Source organism: Anolis sagrei, chromosome 4 (assembly GCF_037176765.1).
Source record: "Anolis sagrei isolate rAnoSag1 chromosome 4, rAnoSag1.mat, whole genome shotgun sequence".
In the NCBI taxonomy this organism is placed as follows: domain Eukaryota; kingdom Metazoa; phylum Chordata; class Lepidosauria; order Squamata; family Dactyloidae; genus Anolis; species Anolis sagrei.
The window spans coordinates 104,463,439-104,489,595 of NC_090024.1; the positions used below are offsets into that span (position 1 = coordinate 104,463,439).

The window sequence follows — 26,157 nt, forward strand, 5'->3', positions numbered from 1 at the left end:
GCATTTGGACAGATTAGAAATTGTGTGATTAGTATAGAAAAACAAAGGACCCATAGATCACAAGCTGAAAGCCCTGGTTATTTTCTTGCTAGATACTGTACAGGAATTGTGGAAACTGTATTTGGCACTTAGGCCCCTTCCACAGAGCTGTATAAAATCCACATTGAACTGGATCATATGGAAGTGTGGACTCAGATAATCCAGTTCAAAGCAGATATTGTGGATTATCTGCCTTGATATTTTGGGTTATATGGCTGTGTGGAGGGGCCCTTGGAGTTCCTATCGGTTTAATCCTTGAAGGGTCATGGGGCATTGAGTAAAACTGAATATGGTGAAGATAAACAAGAACTATTTCTGATTTGAACACTCAAACATGCGTATATCATTTTTGGGGCTACACCTGCTCATCTGTTTTTCAAAGCTGTTTGGGAAATTAATCCAGTTAACAGAAGTTGGTATAGATGTAAACTGAAGTTTTAGGAGATAATGAAGAATGAAATATATATATATTAATGTTTACTTTCTTACCTTTTCCCAAGCTTATTTTATTGCTTAGCAATCTAAAATCCGTTGTTTGTAATTTAGCACAGAACCTTTTGTTGTATGTTTACAAAGTATATAGTTTGTAAAGTATACATTCTTCTGTGGACAAACATGTATACAAATGGAGTGTAGTGGGATGAGTGTGAAATGTGATATTGCATTTCCTACCTTGTACCGTTGTCTTTGATTCCTCTTTATGGCCATTATTACATTGCTACTTATGAATGTAGCATATTTTGCTTTACTGTTACATTGTACACTTCCCACCATTGCTCTCTCCTGTTCACAAAGCTTGACTCCATGTATCTGATTAAAGCCTATGTTAGAAATTGATCTTTTCCCAATTAGCCTGAAAGGTGTTATTGTAGCCTTTTATTTCTTTTTATGCTGAAGGAAACTAAAAACGGTGATCTCATGGAATCCGAGTAAAGCATAAAACCTTGTCTCTAAAAGGTTCCATTTATTCTAAAAGAGAAAAAAAAAACATATTTTGCACATTCCCTAGAATGTCTATGTTCCCAATTGGATAAAATGAATTATTTCCAGACAAACACTTTATTATTATTATTTTGAGTAGCTGCTTTATAGTTCTGGTGAACTGGTGTCATGGGGACAAGAGGAAGGAAAGGACACAGATGTGGAGGGAAACCTTAAACTTCAAAAAGTTATGTTTTGATTTATAATTCTCAGACTCTCTCAACCTAAATGGTTAGTAGCCACCCTGGCTGATACTCTAAAAATGTTTGAAAGAAATTGAACAAGAGGCAAAAGATAACATCTTATTCTCTCCCATCTACCACAAAGTATTTTGTGTAAAGCTTCCTGTAGTGGAATGGAAAACAATAAATGACTTGGAAATTATTTTTCTTTATGATTTCCCTAGAATTAAAGAAGAACCATCTGCTGTTGTCTGCCCTGTGATAGATGTGATTGACTGGAATACGTTTGAATTCTTGGGAAATGCTGGGGAACCCCAGATTGGTGGCTTTGACTGGAGACTGGTCTTCACGTGGCATGTCGTGCCTGAGAGGGAGCAAAAACGAAGAAGATCTAAGACTGATGTTATCAGGTGAGATTTTAATTGTTTATCTTACGTCCAAAAATGTGCTTGGCCAAAATCCTGTAGGAGTCCATTACTGTTTAAACTGGCTAGGACTTCCTCTTCCCAAGGCAGTGTCCAATTCACTCCCGAAACCTTTTCCAGATGACTGAAAATCTATTGAGAGCTGGTATCTGGACCTACCTGAAGGAGGCAGATGGAATATTTGTCATGTTTTCCAGCCCAACATTGGCTCTCTGCCCCTGATTCCTTACTTACTTATTTAGGTGATCCCTCCTTGTCTGAGTATGATGGCCTTTCAAGTGCAGTGTCTTGGTAGTGGATACGTTGGTGACTGTGGAGCCCTAGTCTTGATCCGCATGTTCTTCCGCAGTGAGGACATTGGTTTCCAGGTGGAAGGCAGTCCCAATCAGGGTTGGTTTGATGTGCCTTCCACTTGGCACATTTCTCCCTTTTGCCCTCCATTCATGCCTCTTCAAATTCTGCAGCACTGCTGGTCACAGCTGACCTCCAACTGGAGCACTCAAGGGCCAGGGCTTCCCAATTCTCAGTGTCTATGCCAGAGTTTTTAAAGTTGGCTTTGAGCCCATCTTTAAATCTCTTTTCCTGCCCACCAAAATTCTGTTTTCCGTTCTTGAGTTCGGAGTAGAGTAACTGCTTCGGGAGACAGTGGTCGGGCATCCAGACAACATGGCTGGTCCAGCGGAGTTGATGGCGGAGGACCATCGCTTCAACGCTGGTAGTCTTTGCTTCTTCCAGCATGCTGACATTTGTCCGCTTGTCTTCCCAAGAGATTTACAGGATTTTTCGGAGGCAGCGCTGATGGAATCGTTCCAGGAGTTCAGTGTGACATCTGTAGACAGTCCATGTTTTGCAGGCATATAGCAAGGTTGGGAGAACAATAGCTTTATAAACAAGCACCTTTGTCTCCTTACTGATGTCCCAATCCTCAAACACTCTCTGCTTCATTTGGAAAAATGCTGTACTTGCAGAACTCAGGTGGTGTTGTATTTCAGTGCCAATGTTGACTTTTGTGGAGAGGTGACTGCCAAGGTAGTCAACATTTTCTAACATTACACCATTAAGTTGTATATCTGGCATTGTAGAGGGTTTGGCTGGTGAGTGCTGGAAGAGCACTTTGGTTTTCTCGATGTTCAGTGAGATTCCTGATTCCTATTTATGCTTTGACTGTGTGCTTATTTTTTAAACCTGTTGAGTGACTAGTTACCACTCAGCACTGGTATTGAATGTAATAGCCAGAACACAAAATACAAATACATTTATAGGCTGATACACCGCAATGTACATTTGGTCTTTTAATTGAGTTCTTTAACCTTTTTGCTTTTTATAAATATATTTTGGCATTGTGAACTTCTCGGTACAGAAAGCTAAACAAGTAGCTGTAGAAGTCAGACACAATTTTTTTAATTAATAGAAGATCAATTGGTGTTCAGTTCGTAAGACCATGACAAATGCTATATTGGTTACAAATGAGTCATCGTTTAGAACCTGTATGGAATGGGTTTTACACAATCATCTTCACTGAATGCTAATATGTTATGTTTGAAATGCCCTTTAACATGGCTAAACAAAGTCATGCTGAAATATCAATGCAATATCATTTTTGAATGCCAATAAATTTTTACAAATTTTAAACTCTCCTCATTTTTAAATTTAAAATAGAGCTATTATTTATAGGTTACACAAGAAAACTGATGTCTCATGTCTCAATAAGGTAGTTTAAAAAAAAAAAAAGAAAACAGGCAAAACTTTGAACATCTGCTAGGAGTTCCAAGTACCTCTTTTGAGAACAAAGATGTATAGATATTTATGGTTAAAATTGGAGAATATGCAAAGAAACCAGCTATCTTAGCTATATAAGGCTGCCAGTTACTGCAATAAGAGGCATTTTTCTCTGACCTTTAAGACCCTGTATCTGTTGTTAAGGAGTCAGAGCTTTGTGCAGAGGTGGTTGTCTTCATATAAAGCAGTGGTTCTCAACCTGTGGGTCCCCAGATATTTTGGCCTTCAACTCCCAGAAATCCTAACAGCTGGTAAACTGGCTGGGATTTCTGGGAGTTGTAGGCCAAAATATCTGGGAATCCACAGATTGAGAAGCACTGATACAAAGCATTGATTGCTGGGATACAAAAGGGTGATGATTTCTGTCTACTGTCCTTTTCAGATTTATGCAATTCAAGAATGCCCCATTTTCTTTGACTATATGCACCATTTTCAAATGCTTTACCTTTATTAAATGTTTGTGTTCATTTCCCCCCTTCTTAAACATAGTTTTTACAACCTTAGGATGGTTTATTTCCTGATTATTCTTTACTACCCTTTCTTTATTACTATATTTCAGTTTGTATGAATACAAATAATTGAAGTAGTGAAAATTGGGCATAATGCTGATACCTGTTTCTTTTATCCCTCTCTCTTTTTTTGTTACTAATTGGCACTCTTGCCACTTTTTTATCCCCTGTTGACCTTTTAGAGGTGATTTATGTTTGAGTGGTGAACATATAGGTGGGGAAACGGATTCATCTGAAGTACGTTCAATATACTATAATAGCCTTGACTATACCGTAGTTTAAGTATATACTGGATTGTAGCATTGAATCCCATTTATTTGTAGTGGTGCTTAATAAGTTCATCTGTACTTCTGTTGTCTCAAGAAGTAGATTGTGTGAGTAATGTGACTTTGGCTTTCCATGTCTTTTACATCTCCTCTCTCAGATGATTGCCACCTGGGGCATCTGGGAACTGAGTTGCAAAACATTTGAAGGACCAAAAGGTTAGAATCATAAATGGTTATGATTTTTGAGCCCCCCCCCCCACTTGTGGAAGAAATTATGCTTTAAAATGTATTAGGAATCAGATTGGCAGTTTTTTGGCAGCTTTGGCTTTAGTTCCAGCCTAATTTGATTTATTTCTATTTATATACCCCAGTCTAGCACATAGTATCCCAGAATTGTTTACTATATGTATTTGGGTACAATAGTTTAACTAAATAAATAGTAGAAGATGGCAGGAGAAGATTGGAAAATATCATATTTTCATATGAAGTTTATCACAATCAGACTCACACATCCTACTAGGTATTCTAAAAGTGTTATGCAAGTAGAAAAACTTCACCTGGCACTGAAAAAAGTAGTTATCACAAAAAACAAAAACAACAAACACAAAAAAACAAAACCTGTAGCCTGGATCATCTCTCTCAAGTGCTATGGAAGTCCACAGAAATAGTGGTGGCGACAGGCTTTGATGCCAGGAGTGCTTGCTGTGAGTTTTGAGACATTTAAGGAGCTATCTAAGGTGCTGAATTTATTTGAAGATATGACAGCATTTTAATGGAAGCTGCCAGCCAATGTTCTCCATATTTAGGAAAGTACATGTGGAAGGAGGCAACTGTTGAGATTTCCCAAACTTGAAATGATTAGGATTTTCAAGTAAACAAATCCCTTAAACTAAAGCTGGAAAAAGTCAGGAAAAATAATGAATCTTATTTATATATCTGGAACCCGAATTAGTCTCAGCTATTAATAATAGCTGCCATATTCTGTTCTGGGTTTTCCAAAAGGGCACCTTCATATACAACACCCTGGAGTAGGCCAAGGCCAAATCATGGATGATTGTGACTAGACTATTTTTTCTCTCGAATAATGTAGTTGATGGAAGGTGTTCTGTGTCATTTGTATCTCTTAGACTAGAGGAATGCCTGTGCATGTCATCTCCAAGATTCTTACAATTTTTAATTACAGGCTAGGTTTTAGATGGGAAGACATGTCCCTCCCCATGTACAGCTTTGACTTTTGTGAATTTGATTAATTACTGATTTGATTAAAATCTTCTCTAGGAATCTCCAGTTTAAAGCAGAAAATCCAGATTATCTGCTTTAAACTGGATTATCCGAAAGTGTAGACTCATATAATCCAGTTCAGATATGATAATGTGGATTATTTCTTTGATAAAAAGGTAAAGGTTGTCCCCTGACATTAAGTCCAGTCATGTCTGACTCTGGAGTGTGGCGCTCATCTCCATTTCTAAGCCGAAGAGCCGGCGTTGTCCGTAGACACCTCCAAGGTCATGTGGCCGGCATGACTGCATGGAGCGCTGTTACCTTCCCGTCGGAGCGGTACCTATTGATCTACTCACATTTGCATGTTTTCGAACTGCTGGTTGGCAGAAGCTAGGGCTGACAGCAGAAGCTCATGCCGCTCCCCGGAATCGAACCTACGGCCTTTCGATCAACAAGCTCAGCAGCTCAGTGCTTTAACCCACTGCACCACCGGGGATAATCTGGATTATATAGCAGTATAGAAAGGGCAAAAAAAAAAAAAACCCCACAAACATTTGGGAATATAATACTTCCTGTTTTGTACTGTCTTTTCCTTCTCTGTGACAATTGGTGATAATCTATAAATGAGCAATAGCAACATTCTACAGCAAACCCAAGCACAGCAAGGTCTCAAAATAGCTCAAGATTGATGAATTGTTTGCCTTTGAGGAAGCTGTGATTATCCCAAACTTAAACTCAGTGATTTGCAATCCCTACTGTTAACACTTTTTAGGCTGTGGATATAGAAAATGAACCTCTGTTTGAGCCCTGACAGTCATTTGGTTGCTTAGAAAAAAGTATACTTGGAGTCAAATGTGGCAAATGACCCTGTTTTGAGAAATTGCTAATTATTGGTAAGAAACAGCAACACATTGAACAACCATTATACCTCTCAAACTTTGTGACAAAACTGTTTTTCAACAGACTATTTCAATCTATAAATGCTTTGAAAACAAATAAACAACCTGAGCTTCTTACATTTTCCTTTAAGTTTATACAGAAACATGACATTTTAAAAAAAAGATTTGGCAGAATCTATTATCACAAAAAGAAGGAAAAACTAATGAGCAAAAAATAATACCATAAATGATTCTAGGGGTTGTTCACTAGCAACTCAAAAGGAGCAGGAGAAAGGAAACTTCAATAGGATTTTACAAGCAAACCAAATCATGTTTCAAATTGCTTGTAACAGAATAAATGATGGTAGATGCAGGTCATATAGAGCCATCAGATTTTCTCTGAGCCAAGTTTTTACATATGTACTCACACAGGATTGGTTTTTTTTTTGTTTTTTGTTTTTGCTGTGGGATGATTTCTTAGTGTATTTGCAGATAAGAGAATTTTGCCAACAGGCAACAATCCCTCTTAGTTGATGGAAATGAACTTGTTTCTGTCCACTTTGAATAATACCAATGCAGGTTTTTGCTCATTTAATTATCCTAAAGCATAGTATTGAGATGCCCAAAGAGGAAAGGAATATCTGCGTGTTAGTCTCCAAAGAAACTTCTTACAAAACCACTCTGCAGTATATTCCAGCCAAAACTTCCAGCATTGTACTAGAAAAGCAGTTTACAGCCCTTAATGAATCAGCTATCAATAGAGAACAAGAAAATATTGCCTCTAGACTGGATGATCCTAAAAACATGCCATCTACTATCACTGACTTGATTAAACTACTGGGAAAATTGGGATCTATGGATGAGTTGTGTCATTCTGAGAGGGATTTAGGGGCGGTCTATGTCTACCTATGTTCTATTAGCAGTGAATGAGGATAATGTGATAACTACAATTCCAGCAAAACCCTTGGAGAAAGAGGGTTAACAATATTACCACTACCTCTCTACATGAATTTCCTTCTGAATAAATGGTCTCTGTCCACATAGAATTGTTGGGTGCTTGTGAAGATACAGACATGACTAAATCAGTGTGATAGTTACACTTACTATCTTGAAATATTGTGTTAGGGCAGTGATTGTGTAACATGCACAGATATCTATAACAACAAATAAAAAAACTGCAGATTGCAAATCACAATTTCTGTATTACAAGAAATTCTTCATTCAATGTAACATGGGAACATTAACACGATTAATTAGTAACAGTTTATAAATGAAAGATTGTTTATCAATATTTTGTCAATACAATGAAACTTAAGCTTCCTAAATCACAATTCCTATATACCAGAATCTAATTAGAATGTAAGTAGTCAAGCGTATGCATCAATAAGCTTTTCAAAACTATTTGGGGATTTTAGTATTTGTCTGTATGTTGCTTTATTTCTTATTTAGTGAATTCAAGCATCATAGATAAGAATAACACCCAAAGAAGAAATTACGAAACAAGGGAAACAACCCGGGAGACCTTGTTGTGTTACTGTTCCTGACGTTATATGTATTTATGAAGAATCTTCTACAACATAGAAATTGTTATCTTGGAAGCTGAAATCTCATTATATTGCATTTAACAATATTTGGGTTACTATTTCAGATGTCATGTACTTATGAAGAATCTCCTGTTATATAGTAATTGTAATTTTGGAAGCTTAAGTTTCATTGTGTTGACAAAATATTGATAAACAATCTTTCATTTATAAACTGTTACTAATGAATCGTGATAATGTTCCCATGTTACACTGAACGAAGAATTTCTTGTAATATAGAAATTGTGATTTGCAATCTGCAGTTTTTGTATTTTAGGGCAGTGACTCCCAACTTTTTTTTTTTAAACTAGGAACCACTTTGACCAGGACCACCCTTCAACATTAGTGCAAAAAGAGTAATGAATCAGTTTTTGGTTATTTGAGGTGCTGATACAGGCTCTTTTCAGTATGAATATGCATTTTAGTTTTCTTATTTGTATAAATGTCCATTTTCCACCTAGCTTATCAAAAATGTAGGCCCCAATAGCACCAGAAACCTTTGTCTTCTTGGAGTGCCAATATTTTTCTATGAGGTTCCCATTGTTTAGAAATTTTAATGTTTACAATTGGAGTTTCTTTGAAACAAGACTCGTTTGTCATAGTTATTAGGATTTTCTAATATACAAGCATAAACCAGCCAGTTCTGAGGTTTTCAGAAGTGCTCTCCTTGCACCATTTGCTACATAGATGCGGCCCTAGGTAATTTTCGACGGTAAGCAAACAGTATTTTGCCCCTCCCCCAACCAATCAATGATATATATTTTCTGTTCGTTGTGGGAGTTCTGTGTGCCATATTTGGTTCAATTCCATCATTGGTGGAGTTCAGAATGCTCTTTGATTGTAGGTGAACTATACATCCCAGTAACTACAACTCGCATATGTCAAGGTCTATTTTTCCCCAAGAACGCCTAAAGAGCGCCCCTGGGCAAAATCAACTATACTGCAAATGCTTACTTTGCATAATGGTTGTGCCGCCTCTGACCCCAAGGTTTTCTTTTCCATTTGGTTTTTAGAGCTGGAATTCTAAGTAGATAGCAATTGGTATGCACACCTTTTTTGACCAAATGACAAAGAGGGCATTTTTGCTGTTGCGCATTACATTTGGCAGCAAATACTTTTTGGTTTCAGGGTTTTGACAATTGAGGTGTGCATTAGATTTGATGGCACGTTAGAGTTGAGGGAATACTGATAGATTGTGTCTTTGTGAGACCCAGATATTGAGGATGTGCCTCATTTTGTTCTTCTGTTCTTTAGTTTTTGAACTAAGAATTATTCTAATTCATTTACATTGTTATACTGTTATAGAAAAGATTTTCTATCTTCTTTGCGATACGGACTCTATGTTAACTCGCAAGGTATTTATTTTTGCACTGGCAGCAGCAGTGAAAAGTTGGGCAGTAATTGTTGCTGATATTGTAGTTAATTGGTCTGGGAGTGCTTTTATCTAATCATAGCCAGAAACGCATATTCCGTGTGTTTTAATTGTTCAGATTTTTTTAAAAAATATGTGAGTTCTATATGCTGTGCATTTTATGTAGAACTTTTATAGTATTACTTATTTATTTTATATGTGAATGACTTATGGCCTAAGCATTAATAAATAACTTACTATAATGTCTTCTGCTTATACTTCTGCACTTTGTGGTTCTTCTGAATTATTTAAAAATCACATCTAAGTTTATTTTATTTTTGTATCTTTATCCTTCTCTCTCTATGGCTATGGTAGTTGTTTTTAGTTTCACTTCAATCATTCTAGTGACAATCGGGGACGGAGAAGTTTGGCCCTCTGAGATGTTTTAGTCTGGAGCTACTGCATAGTCCTTTACCATTTTCCATTGTGGCTGGGGCTCCCCCTGTTGTAAATGAACTGTATATTTGCCATTTTTTTCATCTTCCTAGTTTGTCTGAAGGGAACTAGCATTTAAGAATATTGAGTGTGAGTGTGTGCGTTTGTCCAAAATAAAACTTTTTGTATTTCATCTCTGTATCATACCTCAAAACCCCCTTCAAAGTGTCAAGAAATGTAGATTAATTTGTTAATAATTGCTTTGCCTAAATATCACATAAATGGGGGCAGGAAATAATCTCATCCCTCTCTGTGTGTTTTCTGGTAATGAATAATTATTACATTTTTTCATGCTAGACTCTGAGGGTTTTTGGGGTTTTTTTTAAAAGGGAGATATGTGAGCTTAATATTAAGACATTGTGATGTAGATTCACAGGTTAATGGTTAATTGGCAATTAGGAATGGTATATTATCTAAAATTGTAGTTTTCCCCAATAGGTCTCCAACTATGGCTGGTGGACTCTTTGCAGTCAATAAGAATTACTTCGGCTATCTTGGCTCTTATGACACAGGGATGGAAGTCTGGGGAGGAGAAAACCTTGAATTTTCATTTAGGGTAAGTAATATTATTAGACGTTTTACTTAGAAATAACAAAACTTATGCATTATGCACTGTTTGTTCCGTATGCTTCCTGCAAGTGGAAATGGTAAAGTCTTATTGTAGATATTACGTATAGATTTTTGAAATTATAGATATTAATAAAAATGTATCTAGGTGAAAATTTAGTAAATTTTGCATACTTTTGATTGTTGGGGGCATAAAATTGTACATAATGGTGATTTAGGCAACCTCCAAAAATTCAGCACAGAAAATAGTGCTAATTGTACAAAAGATTGTGTATTATACCAAAAAACAACAACAAAAAAACAAAAAATTGAAAATATATCTCCGTGTTTGACTACCTTCTAATGGAATGTTTCTATTTTAAGACCCTCCACTTACTGAGGACAAGAAATTTTGTAAACATTACTTACAATCCCATTTTTATTATGAATCTAAAATGTGTTTCAAGCATTGCATATGGCTTGGCTGTCTACAGCTAAGAAGTTCATAGAATTATAGAGTTGGAAGATACCACAAGGGCCATCCAGTCCAACCCCCTGCTGTCAGGAATAGTTCTAACATTATATTATAATAGATCAGGATATTGATTCACACCAAGCAATCTGCAGGGCTAAAATGGTCAGTAAAGCAGCTTTGTCTGACTCCTCTAACAGTGCTTCCAAATTATAAACAAAGTAAAAAACATTTACCGCAGTTTACTTTATAGGAAAAAATAGTGCGCACAAAACATTGTTAAAGATAATGCATTGGTTTCATTAAATTAAAATGTGGTGTATGCAAGCCTGCAGGGGCAGTTTAGGGATTCGAACCACCCCTGAAATTTTTCAGGTAAAAAACTGATTTACTCATTAATTTTAACTGGTTAACCAAATCCCCATGCCAAGTATATGAAAAACAAAAATTAGAGTTCTTCCAGAACTGCAAGCACTATCTCAATCAAATTGTGATTATTCACATTGTCATTGCCTACCTTTCTACCAATTTACATTGCAATAACAGCAATAGCTGACATAATGGAAGTGACCAAGTTGGTCTACCTGCAGCTGGCAGGCAAAGTCTAAGGCACACGGTGGAGTGAGTGGATTTGACCTGGATTGCAGATGGAAACTGAGGTGTCTCCCACTGGTTCATCTAATCCAAGTGCTGCCAAAGAAACCATGGAACAAGAGCAAAGAGAAGAAGCTGTGCGGTTCTTAGACCTTGGACTTTATATGAACAAATCTGTTTCTGATAACCAAGTGAAAGCTCAGTTAGTGCAAAATCCTTGGACACCATTGCCAGGATATGTATATTCTGTGGATAAGAAGGGGCACCTAAGTTTTCTATCCCAATGGTTCAGCAGATTTCCCTGTTTGGTCTACTTGTTTCATCTACATGGTGCACTCCATAAGAACGTTGTGGTGTTCGGAGGAGAAGTTGGGGGTAAAGGTGGTCACCAAAAGCTTAGTGAATTGGTTGCTAAACCATTTGTGTGATGGACAAATGCAATAGAAGTCTTTAATAGACACCACCAAACAGTACCATCAGAACAACTTGTGCATGGCTGAAAACGTCTTGCAAAATAACAGTGGAAAACCTCTTGATGTAACCCATCATAGTGATAAAGGAAACACAAAGAAAGCAGAAAAACAGAAATAAACTTCTGCCAGTTGTAGAAACAATTGTCCTTTGTGGCCAACAAAAACTGACTTAAAGAGGGAGCAATGATTCTGAACCTTTGCATAATGATGGTAATTTCAAGGCTTTGTTGAGATCTCATGCCAGATCAAAAGACACTGACCTGAAAAGTCATCGGGGGGGGGGGGGGGGGGCTGGCTATGGGCGTGGGTTTTTGGAAGAGAATCCTTTAGTTTTGTGGACAATGCAACATCCAGCAATAAGTGTGTTTGAGTCATAAGAGTTAAATCCTTTCTTCTGAATAATGACATTGACTGTTAATCACTTTTGAAAACAGCATCTATCATGATTCAGAAGAAAGGTTTTCACTCTTTGCAGGAGAAGGTTTACAGACGTTCTGCTATTTTTCTATTAATCATATAGGAAATATAAAAGACATAAAAACTGCAACAGTATTATGGAGGTAAACACAAACAAATAAAAAATTGTAATAGTGTTGAAAATTATTATGAATGGGCAACAGTTGCAACAGTTTTTCTGTTTCCCACCTGTTGACAACCATGGCAAAATATACCAAAATATAGCAGTCTTGTTGAGACTACAGAAATACCTATGCAGGTGTTCACCTGTGTGGCTAAATTAAAGATATGTAGGAGACAAGGATAAACATTTTCAACTTGTGGGTCCCCAATTTTTTTGGCCTTCAATTCCCAGAAATCCTAACAGCTGGTAAACTGGCTGGGAGTTGGTTGTAGGCCAAAACACCTGGGGACCTACAGGTTGAAAACCACTGATCTGCTTGCATTCACCTGAATGCTTTTAAAGCCTCTATGCCAGTGGTTCTCAACCTGTGGGTCCCCAGGTGTTTTGGCCTACAATTCCCAGAAATTCCAGCCAGTTTACCAGCTGTTAAGATTTCTGGGAGTTGAAGACCAAAACATCTGGGGACCCAAAGGCAGAGAACCACTGCTCTGTGCAGACAGGAATTGTGATAAGACTGAGTTTCCAATTACTTAAGTGACTCTGTATACCTGGATGCAGGTAGAAACCATTTGATGAGCTTCCTGTTCCACAGGGGAATTTTTTTTGTGGAGCCTACACATGCAGGGATATCACATGTGCTGCCCTGCCTCCTTACAGCAGTCTGGAGTTCTTTCAGAAGCTGAATCTAAATCTCAAGCCATTTCAAAGAAAACTGGTGCATGCTGTAATTCTTCAATCTAATATCACAAACTTTAATTTCATACTCTTTGATCTTTATATAGTATCTAATTGAATGGATCTAAAGCACAAATGAGCCAATAATTATTTAATGATGTGAAATGCCCCAGCAGCTTCTTCTTTCCTCTTATCTGAAGTGTCCTCCACAGCCACCTGCTGACTTGTATATAAAATACGTGCCACTGAACTTACTAATTGCATTTTTTGTAAAGGCATTAAATGGTTGTGCCCATCTGTCCTTGTCCTAGCTTTTTTAAAAGTTAGGGCCAGTTAATGTCTTCTTAGAGACCTGTGGAAACTTACAGAAAGGAGTGCCTGTACTATTAATCTCTAGATCTTTTGTAAAAGTTGGCAGGTTCCAAATGCCTCAGGAAATAAAGTAATACTGGTATGGTATGTTACCAAAAAGAATCATGCAAAGCTGTTGACATGAGGTACTAGTATCGGAGTGTGTAAAAAAGGGTTAAGAATAGGAATTGTTTGACACTGAATGTTGTTGGATAGCAACTCCCAGAACTGATCACCACTGACTATTCTGGCAGGGGCTGCTGGGATTTTTTGTCCAACACTGTCTGAACAGCTCCCATGCTTGGCTTAACAGAACAAAATTAGTGTTGGTTTTCACATCACCAAACTATTTGGTGTATATGTATGTGCATGCATATAAAATGCATTTTGAAACACACACAAAGTTGAAAAATCTGTACATACTGTATTAACACAAAACTGCTGTTAGTCAAAAGTGGTAACAAGCACATTAAAAACTTTTTGTTAAGCAGGTTTGGACTGCAGGTGTCTACTCAACTTCCCAGGCTTCTGACGATACAATAAATCAATGTGCTCATCCACTCTTTAGTGTCTCTTATGTTCTGCATTGGCTATTGTGGTTTTACAGCTGTCGTTAAATAGTTTAGTGTTTAAATTTATTTATTTTTTGTCATGTCAGGAGCAACTTGAGAAACTGCAAGTCGCTACTGGTGTGAGAGCATTGGCCGTCTGCAAGGACGTTGCCCAGGGGACGCCTGGATGATTTGATGTTTTTTTCATCCTTGTGGGAGGCTTCTCTCATGTCCCCACATGAGGTGCCGGAGCTGATAGAGGGAGCTCATCCGCCTCTCACCAGATTCGAACCTGCGACCTATCTGTCTTCAGTTCTTCTGGCACAGGGGTTTAACCCACTGCGCCACCGAGGGCTCCTGTGTTTAAATCAACCCATGGGATAGATTAACAAGAAGCAATTAACAAACTGAACAGAAAAAAGCTTTTCAAGCAATAATTTTCAGTTTTTGCCTTTTTCAGTTCCTAAAAATAAAGCTAAGCTATATACAAGGTGGAAGTGTAAAACACTGTGTCTTTAGTGGATGATTATAATATCATCTGAGCTGAAGCCATGTTGTTGTATTAGGGTTTTAAGTTTATATATCCATAAATTCTCCCTTTTATCCAATATCCCTAAAGGCCAAGGCACTTCAATACTAAACAAGGAAATATTGGAGATGCTGTGATGTTCAGAGAAGATATATACTGTGTATACATTGTTATTAACTGTATTCTTCTGAGATCCAGAACAAACTTTGGAGAATTGCTATTTGCTTTTAATCAAACAAGTATATATGTATCTCATAGACATACTTGTATTTTTGTTTTTGTTTAGATCTGGCAATGTGGAGGAAGTCTTGAAATTCATCCTTGTTCTCATGTAGGGCATGTTTTCCCTAAGCAAGCTCCCTATTCACGGGCAAAGGCTTTGGCTAACTCTGTCCGTGCTGCAGAAGTGTGGATGGATTCATACAAAGAGATTTATTACCACAGAAATCCACACGCACGCATGGTAAGCTTATTGTTGAGTGCACAAGCATAAAATATAGAGCCTTTCTTTGTGGGACCTACTACCTAAATTTTGAATCTAGGCAGAAGAAAGGAATAGGCAAGGCAATTTTACAAGGCACAGCTTTACAGATAAGTTTTCAGACATGCAGAGAACAGAGCCTCAAATTTTCTTTTTTTCAGTTATTTCAATAGCATATTTATTACTGTTTAGCTGTAAAAATGCTTGAGAGTTAAATCTTTGAAAATCTGGAGCCAGATAGATCATTGAACAAGCTTTCTAGAATTGAGACTTGCATATCCTCTACCATTTCTGAAGACCTGCGTGAAGCAGGTAATGTATTTAGTCCCTGCATTTCTAAGCAGAGGCTAAGAGACACTCTAGTCAGTGTCAACAACTGGAATGAATGGACTAATGACCTGAGGCATTGGTTTAAGACAATTTCTATGTTTCTATGACCAGCAAAATCAGAATATATTATGTAGAATATCATGAACTAACAAGAAGTGAATAGATATCCTTGAAAACTCATCATCAAATAAATAGTTAGTCTTCAAGGTGCTACTAAATTTTTATCTAGTAGTTTTTCTACTACTGTTCTTTTACTATGGAGTTATTGTTATTAGGAACCCTATGGAGATGTGACAGAAAGAAGACTGCTTCGAGAAAAGCTGAAATGCAAGGACTTTAAATGGTACTTGGATAATATTTACCCTGAACTCCATGTGCCAGAGGATAGGTCTGGATACTTTGGGATGGTAAGTAAAATGCTCCTTTAAAAGTTAGTTTCAACCATTTCCAAGTCTCGTTTCTCTGTTCTCTTCTGGATTTCGCGGACAAGCAGGAATTATTGAATCATTCGATTTGTTTTATTTATCTCAAGTAGAGTAAAGGTGTGTAAAAAATGAAGTTACTATGCTAGTCTTTTGTTAATATTACTGAAATAGGAATAAGGACATCTATTGTCATGAAGTTTGGTCTCCCATGGAAACAAAATTCTGGACTAAAATCATAGAAGTGAATCCCAACAGTGAAATTGGAAGGAGCTGAAAGAATTCGCAAAAGGAAAAATGAGTTGGCATTTGCTTCTGTGGTGTTGTGGCGGTTGAGATTGGAAGGGGAAAGAACGGCCAAGAAATTCTGATAGTCATAAGTGTAGATCATAGAGTTGGAAGAAACCTTATGGCCCACTGAGTCCAACCCCCTGCTCAATGCATAATCTCCAGCTAAGGCATCTCTGGCAGGTAGCTGTCCAGTCCCATGACGTTCAGAGAAGGAGACTCCAAGAGAGATTAGAACCTTCTCACCCAGATGGAGATAATATGTTATGATATCAGTGGTCCTCAGACTTTGTTCCTCTCGATGTTATAGATTCAGAATCCCTAAATGTTAGTCAAGTTGGATGGGAGTTGATACCCCTAAAGGACTGAAGTTTGAGAACCACTGGGCAAATGACCTATTATCCATTATTTGTAGTAGTAAGGACAGACAGTTCTTGCTGAGGCAACAAGGCCCTGGGACTTTTTCTATTAAGAAAAATGAAATTTCCTTCATTATTCATTACAAAATTACACTCACATGGTGCTGTCCAAATGTGCTGTGCAATAGTGCTCTGTGGGAACTCCCCCCCCCCCAAGAATTAATAGACTGATTTCCCAATGCCCTAAAGCTAAGTAAAACCTCTCTCTAAATTATTTCTTTTGTTTTGTTTCTTTAAAGAAAATTCGATGTGTGCCTCTCCCACAGAGTAGATTTTGTTTAAAAGATTTTTTTTATAGAAATAAGCCAGTTTGAGACAGGATGTGAAGGCTAGCTACAGTTCCTATTGGGTTTCAAGGGGAAACATTTGAAGGGGAAAGCGTAACACTTTACTCTTGTGAAATTAAGAAGGGTAACAGTAATGTCCTCGTAAAAGGCTGGGAAATGAGAAATTCAGCATATTTCTTTTTTCCAATAAAGCTCCAAACTATTTTAGACATCTACAGAGGTATAGGTTAGGATTTCTACAGCAATAATGAGAAGACATAATGAGAAGACAGGAAAGCTTAGAGAAGACAATGATGCTGGGGAAAATGGAAGGAAAAAGGAAGAGGGGCTGACCAAGGGCAAGATGGATGGATAGCATCCTTGAAGTGACTGGCTTGACCTTGAGGGAGCTGGAGGTGGTGATGGCCGACAGGGAGCTCTGGCGTTGGCCGGTCCATGAGGTCACGAAGAGTCAAAAGTGACTGAACGAATGAATAACAATAAAAACAGCAATACAATAAGAGTATTTTGGTGTTTTTAATTATTTTCTTTCAAAGCTGATATTCTTCAAGAATGCATGGTTATGACTTTCCTAATTTTTTCTTTCCTGGGAGAGAAAAAGTAATCTTTCCTTTTTATAACATGTACTTTCTTATACTGTAGAGCAGTGGTTCCCAATCTTTTTTTCTGACCAGGCATCACTCCCCAACCTTAGTACCAAAAGCATTACGAATCAGTTTTTCGTCAACTTTAAATTTGGTTGGGTTATTTAGGGTGCTGATTCAGAAAATTGCATTGGATAGACTACATTTGCTCTAGTTTCTGATACAGAAATATGCCATCCAGTAGTCACCATCTGCTTGCTCATAGAAAGCCATATTTAATGAACCTTGGCATTATAAGAGGGTTTTGTGAGACCAGTTAGTCTCATTGCAATGGTGTAGTAATAGTGAGGCCACGGCTATATTTTAGATCTTGCGAACCACTGGTGGTCCATGGACCACCAGTTGGGAACCACTGCTGTATAGCAAACCACATAGTTCTCTGTTCTTAAACTGTAATGCAGTGGTGGTGAAACTTTGGCACTCTCCTAAAATGTGCACCATTGCCTGCCCCCTGCTTGCCATCCCATCATCCTGTCCCTGCTTGCTCACCCGTTTGCCTGCCCCCTTGCTCACCCGACTCTCACTTGCCAACCTTCTCACCATCCCACCTCCACTCGCTTGCCCATTTGCCAGCCTCCTCACTTGCCCGCAGCCTCCCCATTTGCCCGCCCACCCACTTACTCTCCACCCTTGCTTGCCACTCTGCTTGCCACCCTCCAAGTACCAAGTGCCCCTCCCCCCAGTTTGGGTTTGCCATCACTGCTATAGGATAACTTGTATTCTGGAGGTCTGTATGCACATACCTTGCACAATCAGCTGCAAAGAAATAGCATTATGAGGTAAGCATTTTGGAGACATCTTCTACAAGGAGGACCCCAAATATTTTTCTCTAAAGGACAAGTTCTATATTAGGAAAAGTGACAATGACTCATCCAAGCCAAAGATTATCTGTATCTTAACAGAAGTGAAACTCAGCTCCCAAAAACCAAGAAGGGAGAGGTGGGTAGTTTTTGTGAACTTCTGTCTGCATTCGGAGAGCTGAGTGGGGAATCAGCCTTGACAGATTCCATTGGGGAATAATCATACAAATTGCTTTAGAGTTATTAGAATGCATATGAATGCATGTGAAGCCCTATGGAAATCCTAAGTGGTAGTGTTTGATAATTCAGTGATGAGCAAATTCATTTGTAGCTATTAAATTCTGAACTAAGAAAGCTGTGCTGGATCTGCTCGAGGTTTTCTCTAATCCAGCATCTATTTCGAGCCATGGCAAGCCCACAAACAAGCTCCATATTACTTCTCAGCAATGTATATGTTGTAGAGCACAATAAAACATCTGGTTCATCCTGTGCAATCATATTATGCAAAGTCATTTAATATAGATTTCCCAATGAAAGGTCATATCTAATGAATGTATCGCGCTAATGTAGTGCTGCAGAAAAGGACGCTTATTTTTTCTTGGAAATTCTCACTTATTGCACATGTTCTACCATATTAAGGTGGAAGAGAGTATAGACCGCAGTCGGTGGGCAATGCCTGTACATTGACTACAATTCCTATATAGATCTAATTTAGTAGTGCGTATAACATAGTATAACGTAGTAATTGGCTAACAAATGTTGCTGTGGTGGAATTCTTCTTGCTAAAAGGATTCCTGTGCAGTTTTCTCAGAATTGCCTTTTTTCTAGTTGTATCTAGCCCAACCATGTTTGCCCCACATTATCTTTCTGGTTTTATGTGTGCTTGACCAATTTTTGTTCTGTGAAATTCCACACTTCTGCTGCTTCTATGCATTTCCTTGAAGGGAAAATTACTTTTGGTTTTATGTAGCTCTTCAGCTTGATGTTTGAATTCAAAACAAAAGGGCACCATCATAGTGAAATTATTTTTATTCATTTGTTTTTTATTGAGAAGTAGTATATTTGTAATGCATATTTCTTCCCAGCAAAGTAGCACATAAATCTTGGCTGTGTTCCCAATAGACATGAAATGACAGCATGTAATTGTGATATACTCTTGCTAAGGAACTATGACACACCGTCAGTTACTTGATGATAAAATAGTAAGTATATATTATTCAGAAAATGTAAAAAATCGCAGCATTTTTCTACACTTTGAATTCTTAAAATAGATCATGCAAAATTATCATATTATAGAAGCAATTCATAGATCCAACTGAGTGCATTTTGACCACTTCCTTAGTAGATTGAATGTGAAAGTTGAAACTCAGTTACAGATCACACTTGAGAATTTTGCCCAGTCCAAAGAACAGTCAACTTGGCTTTAAAAGCTGCAGCATAGCTATTTGACTCTTAGGAGGAACTCATATAATGTTCATAATGTGGATGTGCGAGCTGTTCTTAAGGGTAGGATCTAGCATTGTCATGCTAGCGGCTACTAACAATTATTCTTCCATCCATAGAAATGGAGAAAAGTGATGACTATTCTCTTTCCTTCATTCCTCTGTGCCCCCCTAAAACATGTTATAGAAAGCTGGGAATCTTTCTAAAACACCTTTTGAAGTGATAAAGAGGAAGGCAGGTGTAGGGAAGGGGAAGAAGTTCCTGTTGTGTTAGTGGACATGCGTGCAATATATTCAGTAGTGCTTCTAAGCAACTGTGTCATATTGTTTAAGTGTTCCTATTACTATTTCTTTTATGATACTGTTTTATACACTCATAAAGTAATACTTTCTAAAATGCAGTGACTGCTGAACTGCTTGTACTGTAATGACCTTTTATTGCCTTTTAGCTAAAGAATAAAGGAATGACAAATTTTTGCTTTGACTACAATCCTCCCAATGATAATGACATAACTGGACATGTGGTCATTTTATATCCATGTCATGGAATGGGGCAAAATCAGGTAATAAGTTATTTTCACTGCTGTGGAAGGAGGAAAATTGTTTTGAAAGCCTCTTGATAGAAAAAACTATGTAAATGTTTTAAATATATATGGCTCTACTCCTGTACTTGAGATTAAGTGACAACTGTTGAGTTTATTTATTTATTTATTTATTTACAGTATTTATATTCTGCCCTTCTCACCCCGCAGGGGACTCAGGGCGGATTACAATGTACACATATATGGCAAACATTCAATGCCAAAGACTCACAACAGATATAGACAAACAGTCAGAGGCTATTTAACTTTTTCTGACCACCAGGAGAGCTGTCTCTTTCATTATGCATCTTTGACACTGATGAAGTATTGTCGAAGGCTTTCATGGCTGGAATCACTAGGTTCTTGTGGGTTTTTTCGGGCTATAGAGCCATGTTCTAGAGGCATTTCTCCTGACGTTTCGCCTGCATCTATGGCAAGCATCCTCAGAGGTGTGAGGTACTGATGAAGTACTTCTTCATTCCCCACATGCTTTCACTGGAGTGCTTTGCTGGAGTCTTTTTTTATGGCATCATAAATTTTGTTAAATTAGCCTCCCCACACATAGGTGGCACCTAATTTTCCTACTTGACAGATGCAACTGTCTTTCGAGTTGCAAAGGTCGACAACAAGCTACACAATTGGTCAGAAGCTCATGCCTACCGGGGCTGGCTTCGAACTCATGACCTTGTGGTCAGAAGTGATCTTAATGCAGCTGACATTCAGACAGCTGCGCCACAGTTTACATATGAATAGAATCATTCTTTAAACCACTTGTCCTTTTCTGACCATTTGATAAGTTTTGTTACTATTCACTTCCTTTTGCTTTCTTTTTTTATATAAAAGAGCAGCATTATGTGTCTGTTTTTCATATTTGTTTACCATATACTGTGCATCATAGATAGGTAGGTAGGTAGGTAGGTAGATAGATAGATCTCAAACAAGACAGATCAGGGTTGAAATCTTGTAAATGTTGGTGGAATGATGAGTCCTTGTAGAAGTTTAAGCACAGCAGGTTATTCACCATCTGCAGCTGCCATAAATCTTGCCAACCAAAAGGTTGACAATTTGAAGCCAGGTCAGGGTGAGCTCCTGACCTTCAGCTCAGCTCCCCACCCACCTAGTGGATCAAAACCAGCAATATGAGTAGATGAATAGGAACTACATTAAGCGAGGAGGTATTTTAGGCACAGCGTTTGGAAGAAAGTTTCCGAACAAAGAAAGCTCTTTAACAGGGAGATGGAGCAACAGCATCCCCCTGTGGCTGGAACTGAGCACAGCCTCTAAAGATGCTGAATGATGAGAAACGGCCTATATTTACCTCTATCTGTTGTCTGTCTTGTCATTGTATAATCAACATTGAATTTTTTTTGTCATGTCAGAAGCGACTTGAGAAACTGCAAGTCGCTTCTGGTGTGAGAGAATTTGCCATCTGCAAGGATGTTGCCCAGGGGACGCCCGGATGATTTGATGTTTTTATAATCCTTGTGGGAGGCTTCTCTCATGTCTCCGCATGAGGAGCTGGAGCTGATAGAGGGAGCTCATCCGCCTCTCCCCGGATTCGAACCTGTGACCTGTCGGTCTTCAGTCCTGCCAGCACAAGGGTTTAACCCACTGCGCAACTGGGGGCAACATTGAATGCTTGCCATATATGTATTCTGTGATCCACCCCGAGTTCCCTTCGGGGTGAAAAGGGCAGAAATATCAGTACTGTAAATAATGATGATAATAATAATAATTTTCTTGATAGTTGCTTATGCTGATCATTTGTTGATGCAGTTCTCTACTCTGGAGAACTAAAACTTGCTCAAGACCTGTCCTGCAATCTATGTCTCATAATTTATAATGTTTCTTAGTGTCTTCAATGCTTTTTGGTCTCAGAATTGTTGTTTGCCTCCCCTTTTGGTGGTTTCCAGTTTTTTGAATACACCTCCTACCATGAAATACGTTACAATACACGACATCCTGAAGTGTGTGCAGCAGTTGATCCAGGAACTGATTATCTGAAAATGTATCTATGCCAAGATGATATTCAGAAAATTCCTGAAAACCAAAAATTTATGTTTAGAGAGGTAAGTATGCTAACAATAGCAAGACTGTACAGTACAAACAAAAAGACTGAGCTGCAACGTGGATAGAATAGGCTGTCCCCAGTGGACTTCAAACTGTACTGCTTTCTTTAATGTCAGGGTAATAATTCCACTTCAGTGCGTTACTTTTCTGAATAGATTGTTTGGTGTTTTTTCCCCAGCCATTACTGAAATTGCTGCAAAGGTGTTTCAGTAGGGTGTCTATTTTCATAGGATGTGAGAGATATTGTCCCCCTTGTTCTCCAAAATGTATCCATAAAAGGATTGAGGTACTTGCATTCAGCAGGGAGTTGAGCAGATTTCCTGATAGCTGCCAATGCAGATTATGGCAAAGCAGCACCTGGTTAGTGCAGCTCCAGTTGGTCTTGAACTGGATAGATATAAATGTTCTTCCTGTTTTTATGATGAAGCTAGGTGGAATTTTCTAAGGTCTCTTAGCTTTTAATTGGTTTCTTAAATTTAACTGTTAAATATGGTCACTCTGCCATAAATGCTAAACTACTCTTTATCCTCTGCAGGATGAGACATTAGTGCACATGCAGACCTTAAAGTGCCTACAAGCTGAATCCAATGCCTACAATGGCAATCCAGCACCTTTATTGCGACCGTGTTCCGATTCAGAATATCAGAAATGGTTTTTCAAAGAAAAACGTTGATACAATGATCGATTGAGATCATCATGGAAAGCAAGAAAATCTCCTATATTCAGAAGAAGTATTCCTGCTCCCCCCCCCCCCCAATTTGTAGTAGCAATCTTTTTATTTGAAGTGGTTGAACATCTGCCTGCCATTTGGATGCTATATACATTTTCCTTGTATTTCTTCAAAGACCAAATATTTTTATAAGCCTATTGGAAATTAAAATGGAATGCAGGTGGTTGCACTAACATTTGACAGTAACTTAGATATTTATTTTTTTAACGGAAACATTCTGCTCTGGTGCCTTTCTAGGAAACACTGAAATAAATATATAAAATTAGACCAAATCACGTTGTGAAATGTGTGATTTTTTCACATGTACCATATTGATTTGTTTGTATGTCTTGATTAAGATGACAATCCCACACAGCCACCTCATTCAGCAGATATGGATCTAAAATAGTACTGTTTACACTGCCGCCGTGTGCTGAAACACAACAATATAAAAAAGTGGAGGATCCAAGCACAGCCAACCCACTCTTAGCCAAAGGGGTATGTTCAGTCATGCTGATGGACTATTTTCGGATGGGGTAGGAAGGGATGACTGAGAGGACAGAGAACAGCAACGTAGAGCCCTGAAAAATTGTATGACTGTGTAATGAATCCCTTATCTTGGCAAGCTAGCTTAGGCCTAAGAGAGTGGGCCTGGCGAAGTCACGGCATCCATTTTAGAGAAGGGAGACAGGGAGACACCATCTTAGGTTAGGTTTGCCTTAAGGGGGCATGTTCTAGTCTAGGAGGGAAAATTAGAAGGCTAAGATCGGTTAGAAAGATGTGGGAGGAGCCTAAGTGATCTAAAGGAAAAAAGTGACTTTTAAATTGGGGCTTGAGTTCCTAGATTGTGAGTTGGAGCTTGGAAAGGGTTGAGAGAAGAAGGGTGGTAGCAAGAGCAGTTTGGGTTAGTCTTTTGAGTAGTATTCAGAATAGCTATCGAGAAACATAGCTAGAATGTGGTGGGGAGCAGTATCCCGTTAGTGGTCTGTTCTTTTCCTAAGGAAGGCTAGTTCAGGTTTTTGGCTAGATTCCTAAGGGGGATTTTTGGGAGTTACTTTCAGATATTCATTTCCTGTGTTGAAACCTTTAAGACTTATAACCCAGAAGTTTTCTAAGATCTTTGCTCAAACGTAACCACAAGCTTTTTTGTGCCAGTCATTTACTGAAACCATCAAGCATTTGTACCTGAAATATTCAAGCCAGTTCAATAAATGTTCTTGTTATTTTTTCAACTTATACCAGCCTCAGTGTGAACACCTCTGTGGTCAAAGCATTATTCCAGTCAGCTTTCAGCAGCCTCTGAGAACACTATAGTAATACAGAGTGTATTACTGAACAACCTCTCAAGAATACCTCAGTCTGTTTATTGTTGATATGGTGGCAGCATAAATCTTTTGAAAAGTCAGTTTAATTCTCTCAGTTCCAGTGGTTCCCAGTTCCTAGCTTTTAATTATACAGTTGGTTTATCAACAACCATACTCCATGTTTTGGGGAGCTAGCCAATAGTGGAGGTGTGCTAATCGTTATAATTTGGGTGGTACTGTGGTTGGGATTGTTATAGGCTGTTAACTGAAACAGAAAAAAGGACCTGAAAAGGACCTATTGAGGTTCTAAAACCTACAGAATGTTGAGAGTATCTGTTGAAAATGGCAGGCAGGACAAGGAATTGGCCTACTTTAGTTCTTAAATTATATCTAGTAAACAGTATGGAAACAGGGATTAAGTGATGTGATGTGGTTCAGAAAAGAAACGAAAAACAAATTCTCTACAAATGCTTATATGACTAAGAAGACAGCTAGAGAAAATGTTCAGCTATATGGACAAGCGTTTAATAAATATTGGATTAAGTTGAAATATCACCGGCTATATTAGGTTGGCTGGTTTCATACACAGACACATCATTCCAGCACAGGGAATTTGAAAAAGAGTGGTGTTCTTACAGGTTTCACAAAGAGTGCTCTATCACATGGGATCAGGTCCCAGAAAAGCAGCTCCCTCTTGAATGTAACTGCATTTTAAGAGCCAGACACAGAGGAAGATGTTTGGTTATGAGCTATATTTCCCTCAACTGCTCCAAGCAAATGGTCTTCATTCTCCATAGAGAAAATCTGCTACTGAAGCTAATCAGAATATTCCACCAGGAGAACCATAGGAAGAAAAACCCTGCAGCAGTATTTGCTTTCCTACTCATCTCCAGCTTCAGAGATGTCATGCTATTAAAAAACAAAGCATGTCAGAATTTAGTAAGTGCCCCAGTACTAGATATGTGCGTGATGAGATTACAACGTACCTCTTCCAGAGAAGTCTCTGAAATGAAGAAAAGAAATGGAATACCGTTAATTTATTTATTTGCGATATTTGATTACCTACAAAAAATCTTTACTCTTAATAGCAGAGATGAAATACGAGGGGTATTTTTTAAGTAAGGTCCGTTTTGTTGTAGACACTAGTAGTTTGCGCGCATACCGCAACGAGCGTGTGCGTCGTGTACCGGCATGCCTCGGGAACAACTGTGCTCAGTTTCCGCTCTGTAGCTAACCTGTACGGTTCTGTTCTGTGCTTTAAAAATGTTTAAGACTATCAACTCACCGCCGCATGTGAGGTTCGCTCAGTGATACGGTTTTTGTCAGAAAGGAACCTGCCTGCTGCAGAAATTCATCGACAGATTTGTGAAATGTATGGTGATACTGCTATGAGTGAAAGCAAAGTGTAAGTGGGTACGACAATTCAAAGATGGCTGTGACAACGTCCATGATGAGGACCGTTCCGGTCGCCCTTTGATTACAGACGATTTGGTTATCGGAGCAGGCGGCAAGTTTTTATGAAGAGAGTATGTTAAAATTGGCTCAGAGGTATGATAAGTGTTTGAACAAGCTTGGCAACTATGTCGAAAAATAGAGTGACGTATGTACTTTCTGAAAATAAATTTACTTTTTTGAAATAAATTTTCGTTGTGTACTTATGTTCCAACAGGCCTTACTTTAAAAATATCCCTCGAACAAACTTGCAATGTTGTATACAACAAACAAACAGTGCAAAAAACTTACACAGTCCTTGTAAGTAACACAGAATAAGGCATCTTCATCTTAAGTCCAATGAGAAAGCAAAACATAAATCTTGAGCAAACAGCTATTCCACTATAGCCTCCTTTAGAGCAGCATAACTGCTTCTCTCCAACCTACTCCTCAAAGCAGAGCCTTTGAGCAT

General features: G+C 38.3%; 1 protein-coding gene across 1 annotated transcript in view; it reads left to right on the forward strand.

Annotated features, from left to right (window-relative positions):
• The window catches only part of GALNT12 (polypeptide N-acetylgalactosaminyltransferase 12), a 36,809-nt gene extending 13,566 nt beyond the window's left edge, over positions 1–23,243 (forward strand). The window contains exons 4-10 of the mRNA XM_060774639.2: positions 1,427–1,612; positions 10,145–10,262; positions 14,764–14,940; positions 15,564–15,695; positions 20,040–20,153; positions 22,085–22,240; positions 22,777–23,243. Coding sequence (XP_060630622.2) covers positions 1,427–1,612; positions 10,145–10,262; positions 14,764–14,940; positions 15,564–15,695; positions 20,040–20,153; positions 22,085–22,240; positions 22,777–22,914 — 1,021 coding nt within the window. The 3' untranslated portion in view covers positions 22,915–23,243. The remainder of the gene's footprint in view (positions 1–1,426; positions 1,613–10,144; positions 10,263–14,763; positions 14,941–15,563; positions 15,696–20,039; positions 20,154–22,084; positions 22,241–22,776) is intronic.
• The last annotated feature ends 2,914 nt before the right edge of the window (positions 23,244–26,157 follow it).